The sequence below is a fragment of the Meriones unguiculatus genome, chromosome 6 (genome assembly GCF_030254825.1).
Source record: "Meriones unguiculatus strain TT.TT164.6M chromosome 6, Bangor_MerUng_6.1, whole genome shotgun sequence".
NCBI lineage: Eukaryota > Metazoa > Chordata > Mammalia > Rodentia > Muridae > Meriones > Meriones unguiculatus.
The window spans coordinates 45,634,001-45,652,498 of NC_083354.1; the positions used below are offsets into that span (position 1 = coordinate 45,634,001).

At 37.2% G+C, this 18,498-nt stretch overlaps 1 protein-coding gene across 8 annotated transcripts in view; it reads left to right on the forward strand.

Moving 5' to 3' along the window:
• Positions 1 to 18,498, forward strand: part of Atp2c1 (ATPase secretory pathway Ca2+ transporting 1) — a 115,891-nt gene that overhangs the window by 66,944 nt on the left and 30,449 nt on the right. For all 8 annotated transcript variants that reach the window (XM_060385378.1, XM_021639868.2, XM_021639867.2 and 5 more), the window contains 8 exons: positions 5,758 to 5,913; positions 6,616 to 6,684; positions 7,730 to 7,805; positions 10,831 to 10,897; positions 14,342 to 14,466; positions 15,211 to 15,308; positions 17,149 to 17,244; positions 17,333 to 17,422. In XM_060385378.1, coding sequence (XP_060241361.1) covers positions 5,758 to 5,913; positions 6,616 to 6,684; positions 7,730 to 7,805; positions 10,831 to 10,897; positions 14,342 to 14,466; positions 15,211 to 15,308; positions 17,149 to 17,244; positions 17,333 to 17,422 — 777 coding nt within the window. The remainder of the gene's footprint in view (positions 1 to 5,757; positions 5,914 to 6,615; positions 6,685 to 7,729; positions 7,806 to 10,830; positions 10,898 to 14,341; positions 14,467 to 15,210; positions 15,309 to 17,148; positions 17,245 to 17,332; positions 17,423 to 18,498) is intronic.

The following is an 18,498-nucleotide window of genomic DNA, read 5'->3' on the forward strand; positions in this document are numbered from 1 at the left end:
TCTAAGTCACATATGACAAGATACACACGATTGTTGAAGTGTAACCGTCCACAGTCTCTAATTATAAAGAGTTTATAAAGAGTTTCATCACTTTCTGAAGAAAACTCCTTATCTTTTAACATTCACTGTGTTCTTACCTCTGACAGCCACTGATTTTTTTGACACTAAGATATGTGCTTATTCTACACATTTCATTAGTTTAAATAGTATAATACATACTTTTTGTTTGTTTGTCTGTTTCACTTAACATGTTTTCAGGTACTTTATCTAGTTAATACTTTTTATCTCCATATAATTTTCTGTTTTATGGATATATACATAGTTCATTCCACTTATACTTGAAACATGACTTCTTTTTACCTGAGAAATTTTTCTGTGACTCTAAATGTAGGTATATATGTCTGTAAATCAAGCATTGATAGATAATAAACCACAAAGAAGCCCTTAAAACAATTCTTCAGTATGCATATAATTTACCATTTATTAAAGGGAAAAACAGGTTTACCAGCGAGATGGAGATACTTTTTAATTTTTACATAATGAATTAAATTTTGGGCTGGAGAGATGGCTTAGTGGTTAAGAATACTTGCTTCTTTTGCAGAGAACTGGGTTTGATTCCCAGCAACCACATGTGGACTCAGAACCATCAGTGCCCAGTTTCTGGGGATCTGATTCTCTCTTGTGGCCTGTGAGCACCAGTGATGCATATGATGCATGTGCATATTTATTAGTTGTTGTTGTTGTTGTTGTCTTGAGGAGCAGGTCTCATAGAATGAATGTATGTGTATGAATATGAATATTTCTATACATAATCTATAGACACTTACACATGTGCACACATGAGGTTTATTAAAATGGCTCACAGGGTATGGTCCAGCTGTCTACCGATAGAAGGTCCAAGAATCCATCCAGGAGTTGTTCAGTCCATATCTCAGCTGGTCTTCAGTATACACTGGAATCCTGAAAAAGAGGCTGTAATGCCAGTGAAGGAATAGGCTGCCAGTGAGAGCAAGAGCAAGAGCTCTAAGGCACGGAGAGAACAAGCTTCCTTTTTCATGTCCTGCGTATAGACTACCAGCAGAAGGTGTGGTCTTCCCACCCCCAAAAATCTGGATTAAAGGTGTGTTTTCCCACTTCACAGATCTGGATTCAAAGTGGGTCTTCCTACCTCAAATGATTTAATCAAGAAAAAATTCCCCACAGGTGTATCCAGAAATTTGGATTTTGGTCAATTCCAGATACTGTCAAGTTGACAACAGAGAATAACCATCACAGCCCTGTTATATTCTTAGTGGTCATGCCCAGAAGTTTTTGTTTTAGTGGGAAGAGTGTTCCTGCCAAGAATTATAACAAACATTCCATTGAACTGGAAGCTTACAGCTCCCCCTGGTGGGAACAGGGTGCAGAAAGTTGCCTAGTGAGTCACTGGGGGTGATAGTGAGTACAAGTGTTTAATTTTTCATCCCTCGATTTCTGGACCTGTGGATCCTGACTATGGGAGGAATCATAGCATTTATTGGACTCTGATTTAAAGCATATACTGCCTACCTTCTGGAGAACTCTGCCCCGCCACCTAATTGGTGATGCAACTGTATCTTCAAAAGGCTGTTCTGTCTTTCTGTCAGGCCAGCTGCTTAAGGATGGTGGGAAACCTAGTAAGACCAGTGGATTCTATGATTGTGGGACCTCTCGTATTTCTCTGGCTGAGAAATGAGTTTCTTGGTCGGAAGCAGTACAGTGTGGAATGCAGTATTGTGGTGGACAAGGCATTCTCTCAGTTCACGTGTAGTGGTTTTGCAGATGCTTGTGTCCTGGCAAGGCCAATTTGTAGCTGGAATAGTATCTACTCCAGAAAGGACAGTGTTGTAATTTCCATGGAGGAAGTGCTCAGTGTAGGTAAAAATAGCCATCACGTCATATATGTAGGCAAACACTGGTGAAATAAAAGTAAATAAATCTTTTTTTCAAAAAAGAATTGAATTCTGCCTGATGAGTTGATCTTGCAAGACACTTTCCAGAATTCATCAGTATTTTCACTTTATGATCATTAATGCTGAGAATGCCACTTTGCATAAACAACATAGCACAAAATGGCAGAAGCATGTTTAGGGTGGTTTCTGAAATTATTGAAAAATTTGCCTTAATCCCACACGAGAGTCCTGGCAGAAACAACTCAGATTCATTATGCATTTGATGTGGAATGTATTCTGTTTATTGAATGTTAAGAAATATTTCACTTGTGCCAAATTTTTCATGACCCCTTACAATTAATGTGATCTCAACCTGGGTTATGACCTATAGTTTAAGAAATATGATCCCTGTGGCTGAGGAGACGGTTTGTGTGGGTTAGAGTACTGTACGAAAGAAGGCCTGAATTTGAATCTCTAGGACCCATGCATATCTGCGTATGTCTGGAACCTCATAGTTATGGTGGAAATAGGTTGATTTGGGTGCTTGCTGGCCAGCCAGTATAGCCACATGATGTTAGTGTCTCTCCTATAGTATGGTAAAATACTTGGACACAAACAATTTAGGTCATAGTTCAAGGTTATAGTCCCATCATGACAGGGAAGGCAAGCTATGAGGAGCTTGGAGCAGCTGGCTATCTTGTATGCATTCTAGCACTCAGCTTGTTTGATTCCTGTGCTCTTAGTTCTGAATCCTCTGCCTCGGGCATGGTGCTGCCTCTAGTGGGTAGGTCTCCTACCTCAGTTAATGTATAGATCTTACCCTACAACCATGGTTCTCAACCTTCCTAATGTTGTGACCTTTTAGTATAGGTCCTTATTTATCCCAACCATAAAATTATTTCATCATTTGCTACTTCATAACTAATTTTGCTACTGTTATGAATTATAATGTAAATATTTGATAAAGCAAGATATTTGATATGTGACCCTCCCAAAGGGTCATCCTCCACAGGTTAAGAACCACTGCCCTACAGACATGCTTAGAAGCCCGTCTCCTGAGTGATTCTAGATTCTGTCAAGTTGAGGACACTAATCATCCCCGTGAGCTTTCAGTTCAGGGAGAACCCTGGCCTCAAAAATAGGGTGGGGAGTACATTCTGTCCTCACGCAAGAAATGACCCTGGTGGGTCTCGAGACCCAAGCCCCAGTCCTCTTTGAGAGCAGCAAATACGCTTAACTGCTGAGCCAGCTCCTTAAACCTCTGTTTTGGATTTTGATAAGAATTAGATTGTTAGTTTTCTTGTGACTCCATAATACATGATAGGGCCTGATTTTCCTTCTGTTTTAAAGAGTTTTGACATCAGCATTTTTTTGTTTTGTTTTGCTTTTTTTCCCAAGACAGGGTTTCTCTGTGTAGCTTTGGGTGTCCTGGGCTCACTTTGTAGCCCAGGCTGGCTTCAAACTTGCCTCCCTGAGAGGTAGGCATGTGCCATTGTGCCAGGCTTTTTTTTTTTTTTTTTATAATTTGCCTCATTGTGGCTTGACTGAGCTTCTTGATTATTTAGATCTGTGCCTTTTACCAAGTTTGGGAAGTTGCCGCTGCTATATATACAGATAGTCTTTCTGCCTGTCCACTTTTCTTCTGAAATGCTTGCGATGTCTTGTTTTACTTGATGGTTTCTTACATAGAGATCCAGGGTCTCATACACAAATCATTCATCTGTATTCTTTTTTCTTATTATCTTTTTCATTCTGCTTTTTAGACTAGTGATTTCTTAAGCATTTCTTATTTATTTTTTTATTTAAAATGTATTATTATTATTATGAGTATTTTTTTCTCTCTGCATGTCTGGGCACCAGAGATGCCTAGTGCCAATAGAGGTCAGAAGAGGACATCTGTCTGATCCTCTGGTACTGGAGTTACAGATAGATGTGAGCCTTCAAATTGATGCTAGGAAAAGAGCCTGGGTTCTCTGGAAGAATAGGCAGTGCTCTTAACCTCTGAACCAACCCCCTGGCCTCTAGACTGGTGATTTTTAATTGTCTCATTGTCCAGGTTGTTGATTGCTTTTTTTTTTTTTTAATTTTTAAATTTTAATGTTGATTAAGTGACCTCTATGTCACTTCTTGTTCAGTTTTTGTTTTGAGTTCCTGGTTTATAGACTGGTGATTTTTAATTGTTCCATTTTTTTTGAGTTGTTGATTGCTTTTTTTTTTTTTAAGTTTTAAATTTTAATGTTGATTAAGTGACTTCTAGATCACTTCTTGTTCAGTTTTTATTTTCAGTTTCTGGCTTATATGATAGATACTGATTGAACTTTGTCATGTCTTATATAATTTAGGCCCTAATGCAACCTACGTCATTGTTCTACCATTGAGCCATAGTCCCTACTCCTAGATTTTTAATTATTTCCTTACGTACTTTCTGTTGCTATTTTCTATAAATTATGTTTCTTGTTCTGTTAATTCTTTGAGCATAGTTAACAATTCACTTAGGTTTTTCTAGTCTTAAGTTTGATGTATATAGGCTTTCTTATGGAGGGTTTATGCTAGTTAATTTTTTTCTGGTGAAATCAGCCATACTCATGATTTTTTTTTTAATTAAGTTTATTATTTTATCTTATGGTATTGGTGGTTTGCCTTTATGTGTGTTGGTGCACTATTTGCATGCTTGGTGCCTGAGGAGGCTGAAAGAGCTTCTCAGATTCCCTGGAGTTGGAGTTAAGAAAGTTGTGAGCTGCTATACTGAGGTTCACACCTGGGTCCTTTGGAGGAACAGCTAGTACTCATAACTGCTACAACCATATCTCCAGCCCCCAAGGTCATGTTTCTTACCTGTGTTTTTGAGGGATGGTATAAGATTCTCTGTGGCAGTTTGCAGATAATAGACATGTTTTAAAAAAAATCTACTTATCAAAATCGCAGGGACCTTTTCTTCATTAAGCACTTGAGTCAGAAGGTCAGCAATACATAGCGTTTACTAAGGGATAAAATGAATTTCAGTATCCTTAAAAATATATTTTGTGTGTATGTGTATATGTGTGAGTGCCCATGTTTATGTTTGGAGACAAGAGTTCAACCTGGATGTCATTCCTCAGGTGCTATCCACCTTGTTTTTTTAGACAAGGCATCTTACTGGATTCTGAGGCCCCAGATTAGTCTACGGTTGCTGTCAGTGAGCCCTAGGCTCCTGTCTGCATTTCCTAGCCCTGGGGTTACAAGCCCATGCCACCACCCTGCCTGACTTTGTGTGTGGTTTCTGAGGCTTAAATTCCGATCCTCCCACGGTGAGGGTGAAGGAGGAGGCTTTGCCATTCCCATGGGGTTGAGGCTCTGGTCTTTGGCATGAGTGTGCCTATGTCAGCTTCCCCCCCCCCCACTCCCCAAGTACTGCATTCACTCAGGGCTTTCTCTGCTCCCTATACTTGGGAAATACTCTTTTTATGGGCTCTGCTTTCAAAAATAGATCTAGATCACATAAATAATATTTTCCTCACCTAAAATGGCGTTTTCTATGCTTAGAAAGGTGAACACTTTGAGACTTGACAAAACTAAGCAATAATGTTGTGCTAGGAAAATTTCTTAGCTGTAGTGTCAGCTGTTTAGTAGTGTTTTGAATTTTATGCTAACCTATCCTTACGGTAAGCATTCTTTGTTTCATGTGTCAGGTGTTGTTGACTTCATCTAACATATATGGTTATATCGATCTGGTCTTTTGTCTTAAAGTAATGGCTATAAAACATGATGTAATGGCTGGAATGTGAATACTGGAAGAAATGGTGGTCATGAACTTCTGAAATGGGAAATGCATTGTAAGTTTAAATCTGTGGAACACTTGTTTTCCAAGGCTGTGGATCTTTCCATTGATGAGTCCAGCTTGACAGGAGAGACAACTCCTTGTTCTAAGGTGACAGCTCCTCAAGCAGCTGCTACTAATGGAGACCTTGCATCAAGAAGTAACATTGCCTTCATGGGAACACTGGTCAGATGTGGCAAAGCAAAGGTGATGGTCATTTTTCTCTAAAAAAAAAAAAAAGCAGTTTCTTTAAAAAATGTTTTTCTATTCTTTCAAAAAACTTAAAAGATACTTGGTCAGAGGACAAATTTGTGGAGTCACTTGTTTCTACCTCTGTGTAGCTGCAAGGGTTCAAATGAAGGGCATCAGACTTGGCAGCAAGAGCCTTTGTTTGCTGAACTATTCCACTTACCTATTTCTTCTTTCTTTCTCTTCTTTTTTGATTATTTTTATTTTTTAATATAGTACTTCTAATAATGTTCTGACTACATATTTTTCATCCAGTGATGTATCTCAACTACTTTGTTTCCTGGTTTCTGATACTTTACCAATATAAAAGTCACGATTCATTCACAGGAGTGGAGTGCAGTGGGGAACTACAGGAAGCAGAATTAAATGTTTATTGAGTATGAAACACTTAAATTTTAAAACATGGGCCTCAGATCCGGGTCACTTTGTTTCCAGGGTCTGTATTATAAAGGAGTAAATATTAATAAGAGTAATGTAAACATGTACATTTGCAAAGGGATTTAAGAAGATAGATAGCTCAAGTCTGGAGGTAAGACCAAAGAAAGGAAATGAAAGATCCTTGTTCTCCACCTCTTTTCCCAATCCCCTTCTCTTTCTTCTTTCTTTGGTCGGCAGTAATTCCATCTGACTAGAAATGAATTTCTCTGTTTTCACCTTTAGGGTATTGTCATTGGAACAGGAGAAAATTCTGAATTTGGAGAAGTCTTTAAGATGATGCAAGCAGAAGAAGTGAGTGCTTACTGTGTCACTGGTTTGTTTCAAATCTGTAATTTTCTATCTTAAGTAGTGAAAAAGTAAGTATTTACAGATTCTTGGATATACTGTTGAAAACTGTATTTTCTTCAGGATATACAAACACAATTGGTAATCCCCAAATTGGAAGGGCCCGAGTTGAATTAAAAGTTTTTAATTTTTATGATTGTTTATATTAGAAAGAGATTTATAGCCAGTTTTCACATAGGTTTTATTTCTTAGAGAAAATGGTTCTGTTATGTTATTATGTTGGGTAGCTATTTGATCCAATGTGTAGAATGTGCTCAGCACATGTTCTGTCATGATGTCACCCTTCGTCCCTAGGATTACTGTTGTGTGTTTATTTCAGGTAATATCTTCTACTCAACATTTTAACACAACGTGTGTGTGTGTGTGTGTGTAAAAGTTGCATTTTGTAAATGCTGTGCTCTTTGAAAATCATGTGGATTTCTTAGCTAACTTACCAAGACCCCACTTTGTGATGTAATGTGGAACAAGAAGCTTGGCAGTGAAAGATCACTGAAGAATGTTAGCAGATCAGGGCGTGAGGCACAGAGTAAAACATAAACCTGGGTGACCAGCATGTTTGTGGCTATAGAGAAGAGAATTGGAAAATGATAGGAACAGCTGATAGTAATGAAGTCTTGGAGAAGCTGGCAGGAGAGATTTTCTTTTCTTCTCCTTTTTAATTTAATTTAATTTAATCAATCAATCTATCTATCTATCTATCTATCTATCTATCTATCTATCTATCTATCTATCTTTGAGATTTTTAACTCGGAAGCAGTTTGAGAAACCTTTTCAAGTCTGCCAGGTCTTTCAAGCGGAAAGCTTTCACAGGTTCCGTGTGACTGCACTGTGTGCGTCAGCCTCAGTTTCTTCAGTGAAGGTGGAGGGTTAACCTCTACGAGAGTTGTATGCTTAACTCAGGAATGTGCACCTAAGTACTTCACAGAGTTTCTGGCACTTGGAAAATACTTTAAATTTAACTTATTGTGACAGTCTTCTCCAATTTTTCAAGGCACCAAAAACTCCTCTGCAGAAGAGCATGGACCTTTTAGGCAAACAGCTGTCCTTTTACTCCTTTGGTATAATAGGTAAGAGAAGAGTGAGTATGTATACATTTCTTATTTGGGTTTTCTTTTCTTTTTTTTTCCTATTTATTTATTTCTCACATATATGTGCACATGCTTAGAGGCTGGAGAACAACTTGTGGAAGTCAGTTCTCTCTATCATCTTCTGGCTGCTAGGAATTGAGCTCGTGATGTCTGGCGAGATGACAGGCTCCCTTACCCACTGAGCCATTTTATTTGCTTCTTGGGTTTTCTGTTTTGAGTGTAAAGGGTAAAATTATTTTGCCCCCATGTTTCCTTTTCACCTGGTACTAATTTTTTTTTTTTTAAATTATAAAACCAACTCTGGAAACAGATAAAACAAGAATTGTATAATTCCTATGTATAGTCAATAAATATTTCTCTAAACATTTTAGTATTTGTCTCTCTAGCTATGATAGTGTTGTTGGCTCTTCTTTGTTTTGTTCCCCTTCTTCTGTCCTTTTCCTTCCCTTCCTCCCTCCATTCCTCACTCACCCTCCTTCCTTCCTCTCTTCCTTCCTCTCTTCCTTCCTCTCTTCCTTCCTCTCTTCCTTCCTCTCTTCCTTCCTTCCTTCCTTCCTTCCTTCCTTCCTTCCTTCCTTCCTTCCTTCCTTCTGTTTCAGATACTCTATTGTAAACAGCGTGTCACTAAGATGATGATGGTGTAAAGCAGAAAACAGACTTATTCTGTTTTCTAACAAGACATATTTTCAGTTATTTACTTAGATTTTCTGGTTATTTTTAATTCATAGCCATTATTCTTCCAGCCAGATCGTTAATAGTATATTGTAATCGTTGTTTATTTAGTTGGATACACTTTTAGAAGTAAAATTGTTGAGGTAACTGGTATCCAAGTAATTTTAAGTTTTAATCGTCCAAAGTAGCTCCCATCCTCATATATATATATATATATATATATATATATATATATATGTTTACTTGAAGAATATTGCTGTAGAAATATTCTTAATTTCTTGTTTTTTTTTGCTTTGCTTTGTTTTTGGTGCTGGTGATTGAACCCAGCCTCTCACACATGCTAGTCAAATGCTTACTTTAGAACTACACCTCCAGCCACTATATAAGTTTAAATTTTAATACTTGTTTACTACTATGGTAGCATGTAGGTAGACTATGGTGGCTTCAGACTTACTCTATAGCCAAAGATGACCTTGAACTGCAGGTCTTCCTATACCTTCCAGTTTTCCTATACCTCCCAGAGGCTGGAACTGCAGGTCTGTGACACTTTGCCTGGCTTGCTTTTACTGTTTCCTTTAGAGAGTATCTGCTTCACAGCAAGGTACTTATGCCTGGAACTGTAAGCCTGGCCAAAAACCCAAGGCTGTGGAGGTCACAGGCTTAGAGGAGAACCTGTTATTTTTTTGTAGGACACAGCATCAGGCAATCTTCTGAATACCCTTAGATGAGTGCGGCTCTCACCGTCAGACAAGAAGCTGGGTTAGTGTAGTCGGTGGTGGGCAATGGAGAGACTCGACTAGTCCAAGTGCAGTTAAATCAATGGAGTACTCAGCCCTGAGTGACACACTCCAGCATACTGCCGCTAAGGTTTAGGGAATAACGTAGAAGAGGGCCAGAAAATTTGTAAGAGTCAGAAATAGTGTGTTCAGAAGGTGACAGGGCCACTGCAATCATTAATTCTGAGCAGCTGAATTAGGTAATTCATTAGTTCACACAAGATGAAGCCAGTTGATATTCTAGTAGGCATAGGGGAAGAGGCTCTTGAATCCCCACTCCGAACTGAAGAGCTACTGGCAATCATGGCTCATTAGTAGAGTCAGTTTTCGTCAGGGTGGGCCCCTGGTAGGTTGTCCACACTATAGTGGATGGCCTGGCACCCGTGTGCATAAGAGCAACACTAATTGGGCTCAGTGGACTACGAAGGAAATGTGAAGACTTGAAGTTGAGGGGGAAATGTGTGTGGGGATGTGTGTCCAGGAGGAGCTGGGGGAAGTTAATATACTGTGTGAAACTCTCAGAGAGTGAATAGAAAAGTTTAGAATGAAATCTAACTGTTTTAATGAGAAAGCTGTATTTTCTGTGCTTTAAACATTGTGTATTACAAAGATGGCATCAAAATTGCATGGAATTGTGTAAAAGTACCTTTTGTTTTTATGTATCTGTTAATAACTTAAATTTAACAGAATACTTATCCTTGACATTTTATAGGTTAGGTTAGAGTTGTAACTTTCTTACTCAAAGTTAATTATCTTAGTACTATTAATTTTATAATCCATTATCTAGTGTTTTGAAATAACATCTTTTTATATAAAATACATATGTTAATTTAGAATTTTAGTGTAGATTTTTCCCCCTAATTCTCCCATTGTTTTTATTGTTAGGTCTTAGTGTTTTAAAAGTTAATAATGTATTTTAAAGAAATCCTTTACCTTTTGTAGTCTCAGTGAAACAATTCCTAAAATATCTGTTTTCTTTATGGCTATTTGGTAAACATTTGTCTCCTTGGGAGGTAGAAAGATAATGCTTTCGCTTTTAGCTGATGTTTTTTCCTATAGCGTTTTTTTATTCAGTTATATCTATTTATAGGTGCTTTTAGTGAATTTGGTAAGTTGAAGAGAATTTTAGTAAGAAATCTCAGTCTCTTTAAGATAGTTCCAAATAAACCTTCATATGAAGTACAAACTTCATGTGTGATGTCTGCATATTAATGTATGTAAAGTTAAATTACAGTGTTAAGTTTGCAAAGTTGATAGTAAATGTATTCTTTAGATCTTTCTCCAATTTCATTCCATGAAAATGCTGTCAATCCTTTAAACTGTCAGTTATGTTGTAAGAGATAAATGGGAGCAGCAGAGCTGGAGGTGAAGCTGTAGCCTTTGCACACACCCATTTAGGACAGCCTCTAGGGACTTTAATCCTGCTTAGTGATTTCTGCAAGGCCTTCATTGTGATCTGATACACTTTTCCTTCTCTGTCCGGAGACTTTTCTTTTACCCTGGAGCTTATTAATTTATCCTTTGTTGGTGATTGTAAGTATTTGATTTTGTTCTAGGTATCATCATGTTGGTTGGCTGGTTACTAGGAAAAGACATTCTGGAAATGTTTACTATTAGTGTAAGGTAAGTTCTAATACTTGTTTGTAGATGCAGGCTCTTGCCTCTCTTTTCTTAGTACAGTTTATTTAATCATGCAGCTTGGCTTTAGATGGAGCTCATAGGAGTGTAATGTCTCTACTTAAATAGTTCAAAAGCCATATCCTGTTTCTGTGTGTGTATAGTGTATATATAGCTATGATATTTGCCTCACAGAAACCATATATTGAAGTAATATCATGGGAAAATGGAAAACTATTTGTCTGAGAAAAAGCAGACTAAATGACTGGACTGTTAACTCACTATTGTATTTTTGTAACTAGACAAGGAATGTTCAAAAGCTCATAATATGAAAGAGAAAACTGTATTTCATAGTGTAATAATTGAATAATCAGCCTCCAAAGAAAAAGAAAAATCTCTAAACATCAAGTATCTTTTGCCATCCATTGAAGAGTGACAGATTGTTGTAGAGAACAAAGAATCCTGGAAATATAAGATCCTGATTGGTGAAATTAAAAATTCAGTGTGAAGTTCAAGATATAAAACAGAAAAACAAAAACCAAAAGCTAAAACAAAACCCCTGAAAGATGAGACAGAAGTAACAAGGAAAATTTCACCAAGTATCAGTTCCAAAAAGGAAGTAAGAAGAAACCATGCTGGAGGCAGTAGCAGTATGAGTGTCTTAAGATAAAGTGCAGCCTGGGTGTTTCCAGACTTAGTGGATTCATCGTATACCAAGCCAGATGGAAAAGTCTATAGGCTACACCCCATATATCGTCTGAGGCTGACAAACACAAGCCAGCTATAGCACAAGTATGGATGGGTGGTTCCCAGACTTCTCATTATCTGTGAATTCCCTCTACAAGTTGTAATAACTGCTATAACCTAGCACTTCACAGACCACATGTGGTGTTTGTGTCCTGAAGACAGCAGAGCGTGCAGCTGTTCACGCAGGCACACCATCACAAAGGTTCCTACCTCAGGCGTTCCTGGGTTACAGTTAGCCTCATCTACCACCAAGTGCTTACAAGAAGCAGGTGTATTTAAAAGAGTTACTGTATTCAGGTAATATATGACTGTGGCTTCTTGTAAGATAATATGATTTTCTCAGCTCAGGGATGGATGGTCAGCAGATCCCCTTTATTATAAATAGTGTGGCCCAACGACAAATTGGACAATACTCTGTATCAGGTCACTAGGGGAAAAGATGTGAGAGTTAATCAGGTGAAGAAAGGAAAACATTCATTTTTCATATATAGCAACATCAGATTACATTGTAAGATGATGGAGCACTGATTATCAACAGCAGAGGGATATGATTATAAATCTGTAGATTATGCCCAGCTCAAGTATTAATTTAATTAGTTATAAAGAGCAAATGCTCAGGATATTTGTTAAGGGGAGTAAAGGGGGAAATGATGTATGGGCATGTTTGATAGGCTAGAACTCATAGGCAACTTAAGGAAAATTAATTCTGAGTAGCATTTCTCTGTAGTAGACCAGTATGGAAAAATTCAAATATTAAAAGAAAAGAAAACAAAACAACGAAATCAGTGTTTATTTCCAAAGGACAAATTCAGTACAGAAGGAATATATAGGGAGAAAAGAGATAGCACCTCTTGAAGATATTTGTGACATAGTAAAGTAGCTAGAGCACAGGCTAAAACTCTTGTTCGAAAAACTGTGTGTTGTGGGGGGCATTAAATATGAAATAAAAATGGGGAATATGTTTGAGGTACTGTTAGCATATGGTAATTCTTCAGTATTCCCCACCCCTTTTTAAAACTAATTCTGTTTATAAGGATTCACAGTATTTTTTTTTTAATTTTTCCAGGATATGTCAACATTCTAAAAATTAAAAAAAAAAATTAGAGAATAAAAACTATGGGTCCATTGGATTCATGTATAAATGTAAGATTCATGAAGGAATCTTTAGTGATCTAATTTTTCTCATTTCTTGAAACATTTTAAGAATTAATTTAACAATAATTTCTGTATGTACCTAAAATGAGTGATGTACAAAAGGATGATGGAATTGCCTGGAAGTTGAAGGTTGATGTAGTGATACACCATCAGTATCTTACTACTCTTTCAGGTGTCCTTGTTTGCTTTTTGACCAGTCTATCCCATTCCCATATAAGAAAATATAAAAGGTATTTTAAAGGTGGTCTTTGGAGGTTTTTGTTTTTTGTTTTGTTTTAATCACTTAATTTTTGAGGCATTCATTGAACAAAGGTGAGAATTCTAGAAATTTGTACCATAATGGCAAAGAGGAAAATTGACAGAACTAGACAATTATCAGACAAAAGAGAATACAGAAAACCAGCTAGAAATTCTTTGTGCTTTAAAATGGGTGAAGTTAACCGTGTAATTGAAGCATCAGGGCTATAAGCTCCTGAGTTGAGGAGTGTGTAGAGGGCATCTAAGGACAAAACAGAAAAGGCCCTTTCTCCCAGTTAGTCTTGCACCAAGGACTTTATCACATAAAGTCTCCAATAAGAATCTAGACTATTCCTTTTTACAAAAACAATATATGATGACATTCTTTCATTTTTAATGATGCCTATTTTTGTTCACTTATTCTACTTACATGTAAGTGGAAAAATGTCTGAGTATAACGGTGATTATAAAGAAATGTTATGCAGAAATGGGAAAATTACCACTGTAATTGATGTCTCAAAATCTAAGAACAGAAATATTTCACAGTTCTGTCCTTTCCCAGTAAGCTAAGAGCCCTCATTTTTGGAAGCGTTGCTTGCTGACAAAACAGCTGCAGAAGTGTATCTTCTTGGGTATTGTGGCCCACACTTGCTAACCAGCTGAGGCAGGAAGATCTGAATTTGTGGCTAGTTCAGGGTTACGAGACCCTAACAAACAAAAAGTAAAAAGCAACCTCAAACACCAGGACCATCAAAGAAGAACCAGGATTGTAAGAATCTGTTGGGAATGTCTTTTGAAATCTGTTTACACTCTATTAATTGCAGTGGGAGAGTCCACTGAACCAGAGGATGTTACCCACTTCAGGTATATGGACTGTCAAAACAAGGAATAGTTTTGGAGGAAGATTAAAAAAGATTCTAATGAAGCTGTTTCTAATCTATTCTTCTGTATGTAATTTGTAAAATGACTTAAGAGTGAAAGATTGAAAAGGCTTGTTGATGTGGTTTATAAATCATGATGTATGCCTTTTGGTACAGTAAGGGCTAGTGGAAGCCCAGGAGCAAATGATTTCATTTCACCTTGCTTAAACAAGAGACAAAAGGTAGTGTTCATGTCAGGGTGCCTGGTATACCAAGTATTTCTAAATGTTCCTTGTTTCTAGCCCTTATAATCAGCCTCTAAACAAAAGAATGAGAAAAGTAAATTGTGGTTATAGAATATTAAAATTAGGAAGCAGGAGAAGGAATACTTTTGTGACAACATTAATAAACTTACATTTTAATTTTATTTAAATTTTTTTATTGATTATAGTTTGGCTGTAGCAGCCATTCCTGAAGGTTTGCCTATTGTGGTGACAGTGACACTAGCCCTTGGTGTTATGAGAATGGTGAAGAAAAGGGCCATTGTGAAGAAACTACCGATTGTTGAAACGCTGGGTAAGTGTTGAAGAGCACTGAGGCAGAAAGTCACTGTGCTTTACAGTTTCTCTCTTATTAATGTCATAATGACACTGGGCCCCAGCAATAATGGGATTGGTTTTAACATTCAAAATAAGCAAGTAAAAATTCATTTCTCAGGAGGGATCTTTTATACATTATGGAGTATGCTAATACTTAGATCATGTTTTGGTTTCCATATTACAAATGAAGTCTTGGAGCAAAATTAACACTTTTTTTTTTTTGACACTTGATAATTACAAAGCTCAAAATTTCCTCCTTGGGTTGACTTTGTTATTGTAAGAACCATAAGTATATCCTGGTTATATTGATTGAACAGTTTTATTCTTAAAATACCACTTTTTAAAAAACAGTTTGGTGCTCCAAAATGTTTTAAATTCAATTTATTGTTTGTAATACCTTGAAAAACTCCGACTCAAGAAATTCTGTGGGTTTAAAAATCAGACTCTTTCAGACTTCCTAGAAAATGTATTCTGAACGTCATTGGCTGAAACCAATATGAAGTAGCTTTGTAGGACCTAAGAAAAAGTAAACATCTAAATTTTGTTTCTGACTTTAGAAACTTTACTTTATAATGAAACAAACATAATGTAAGAAATTATAATTACCAAAGGCTTGTGAATTCAGAGGGCTTGAACACTGTTTCCAGGTGTTCATTCACTTTTTTTAAGGTAATCGGTTTTTGTCTAGTTCTTGTGGTGACACCTAGTGATGTATTTTTAGGCTGCTGCAATGTGATTTGTTCAGACAAAACTGGAACCCTGACGAAGAATGAAATGACTGTTACTCACATCTTTACTTCAGATGGCCTGCATGCCGAGGTATTCAGTTTCTATGTTTTTAAAAATAGTCTTCTCTTGTTAATAAACTTAGTGTTTAAAATGCTCAACAATTCGAATGCTTTATCTCCAAAATCTCTTTCCTTCACATGTGATCTTATCACTTGTTTCATGTTGTGTGTACAATATAGAAGCTTGGATCCCTTGGCATTTCTTTAAATCCCTCCTTCATCCGCTCATCATCAAGTCCTGCCAGTCTTGACCTACTAAGTGACCTGCCTATCTTTTTATAGCTAGTTTCTCTAGGCCATGTTACATTTCTCTCACCTGGTCTTTTGATACATCCTTTCGACTAGTTTTTTACATTTATTTTGGTTCCCACACTCTGTACTTGGAGAGCCTTTTGTAGAGATGCATTGAGCATGTCACCCCTAAGTTACTCTGTTTTTCTCCGCTGTGCTATGGATCCTGACCTATGGCTCTTAAGTGGCTGTGCTGCCCCTTTCTTCCTCTTCCTTAGCTATCCCTTAGCTATCCTCCCTAGTTGATGATACAGGAAACATGCTAGTTTCATGGTTCTGTGGGACAGAATTTACCCTGTGACCCTCGTTGCCTGCCCACTGTGTAAAATAGCCAAGCGCCTCTTGATCTTTGGCTTTGATTCTCCCACCTCTTCAGGAAAGTCTTGCTGAGCATTGAGCACTGGTCCCATGCTCCATGTTTTCTTTGCATTCCAGTCTTTATTCCAGCCAAAAATTTCTTTCCTCTTTTCTATTAAGTGATGAGTTGTTAAGAGCAGGAGCTATGTTGACCATCCCAGCGGTACCCACGACATACTAAGCACTTGAATCAATCAATAAATGATTAACTACATAAACTTACATATTGACAGTCTCTACTGTTCTTCTTTTAGATGCTGGAGGAAGGCTAGCTGTATGCCCTCTCAGTCTTTGCAGACTCTCTGATTAGAACAGTCTTTGTAGTTATGAAGGGCACAGAATTTTTAAAATTTAGAGATAGTTCATCAAAGAAAACAAACATTAGAAAAATCGACAGAAGTTTATGCTTGGGTTTGTTTAGGTCTGTTTTCCATAGTCCTTAAAGTGAGATTATAGAATCTTATTGAATTAGTGACTTTGAATATTAAAGTGGGATTGTTGAATCTAGGTTGTTAGGCTTGCTTGAAGAAACCTAATGCTGTTATGTGCTGCTCTTTGCAAAGTGCAGTTGGAGTTACTATGCTTGAATGTATGGCAGACAAAATATTAGTGCCTCTTCAGAGTCCAGCACTGTATGTTAAACATTAAATGATTTCTTGTTTTTCCCCTCTCTCAACTTTAGAATTTTCATTGTGATTGCTGTTTGGCTAGATTTAGCCACTTGGGTTGCTGGGTGTGTTGCTTGTATGGTTTTTAGGATGACTGTGCTATCAGAGCAGTCTGTTAACTCCAGGGTGAGCCTTTCACTCTGTGTAAGACTGCCTGGAAACCAGGTTCCAGCTGTTACCTGTACTTGGGTCTGTGTGAGAGGCACATGGTAATAGTGGCTTTCAGGGTTTTTGCAAGCTGTGGTACACTGTTATATGAAGTTAAGTTCACTTATGTGAGAGATTTTTCATGGTTTTCTTGTCTTTATGTGATGTATTAAATAGACAAAAATATCATTTTAGCTTAATTAGTATCCTAAATAGAATTTCTGTTCCTCTAACATTAAATTGTTAGTTTTAGGTATGTTTTATTGTTAAACATTTGTGTCTCCAAGCATTTGTATTCCCAAAGCATGACTAGAAAATGACATGAATATAGCTCAGGGTGTTGTTTGGCTGCAGTTAAGTCTCATTATTGTACTGTTTGTGTCATTAATCTGACTTCATGTTTCTCAGGTTACTGGAGTTGGCTATAATCAGTTTGGTGAAGTCATTGTTGATGGTGATGTTGTTCATGGATTCTATAACCCAGCTGTTAGCAGAATTGTTGAGGTAAAATTATATTGCCCAAACTGCTAACTTGTTTCATAATGACTTAAGCCAGTGTGATGGGTTTATAGTTCATATACATTTCTTTTAGGCGGGCTGTGTGTGCAATGATGCTGTAATTAGGAACAACACTCTGATGGGAAAGCCAACCGAAGGAGCCTTAATTGCTCTTGCAATGAAGGTATGTATTTTTGGCATGTGGGATATTATTCTGCCAGCAGAATGTAAGACCTTCCAGATTCATCCTTACTGTGTTTTTAGGTATTCGGCAAGACTTGTTTTTCCATTATTTTTAATTGCATTGGGGGTCAGAATATACAGAATAGAACCATTTCAGTATAAATTACTCCTCACTGCATGGTACGAAATAGTGCCCAGTGATGGATGTGTTTTTATTTTGAGATCTCTATGTGAAAAGCTTTATAAGTTTGTGTAGTTGCTGTTAAATACTTGCAGATGAGTAAAAGATAATATTCTGAAATACTTTTGGATATTTACATTAGTAAAAAATAAGATTTTTCTAGTGACGTCATGTATCTTAATGTAGTAATAGGAAGTCAGCTTTTTCTCCTTTTGACCTTTCCTTCCTTCTCTCCACTTCCCAAAGTCAGTGTTAGTAAAATCTGTGTTTGGGAGAGAGGAAGTATTATTCCTGGAACCTGTTCAGATTGAGCCTAGATCCTAAATTTACATTTATTTCAGTGAGAAACCTGCTATTTACATAAGAAAAATAACCTTTCCCACTTTTAAGAATAGTTAGAGAAAACACGGCAATTGAATAAAGGAACAAGAGCCAGCAGATAGTTGCAAATTCCTACAGCAAGATGATTCTTGGCTTTAGTCACTCTCCTGTTCATTGTAATGTAAACAACGGATTGGACCCACAACCTTCCATATGGGAGACAAGCAGTCTAACCCTGAAATAAGCCACTGCCCAGCAGATTCGGAAGATATATGGCTCTATAGAAAGGTGCATTTCTCTATCATCTGGCCTTATAAGTAAGAAAACATGTACAGCATTTATAAGAATAAAAACACGAATAGGGTATGAGTTATTTCCCGTGTTTCTGTTTAACAAGCTACTAGCCATTTCCTGGAGGCGTTAATATTGACATCTCTAACAAAGAAAAGGTAGAGCAGGCTCCAGCTGGAGGCTTGACAGAGAGGGCTTAGTGAGCATAGCTAGGAAGGAGCTCGAATGAAAGCATGACGGGATAAATAGGTATGAGTGAATGGGTCAAGATTAATCATCTGGCT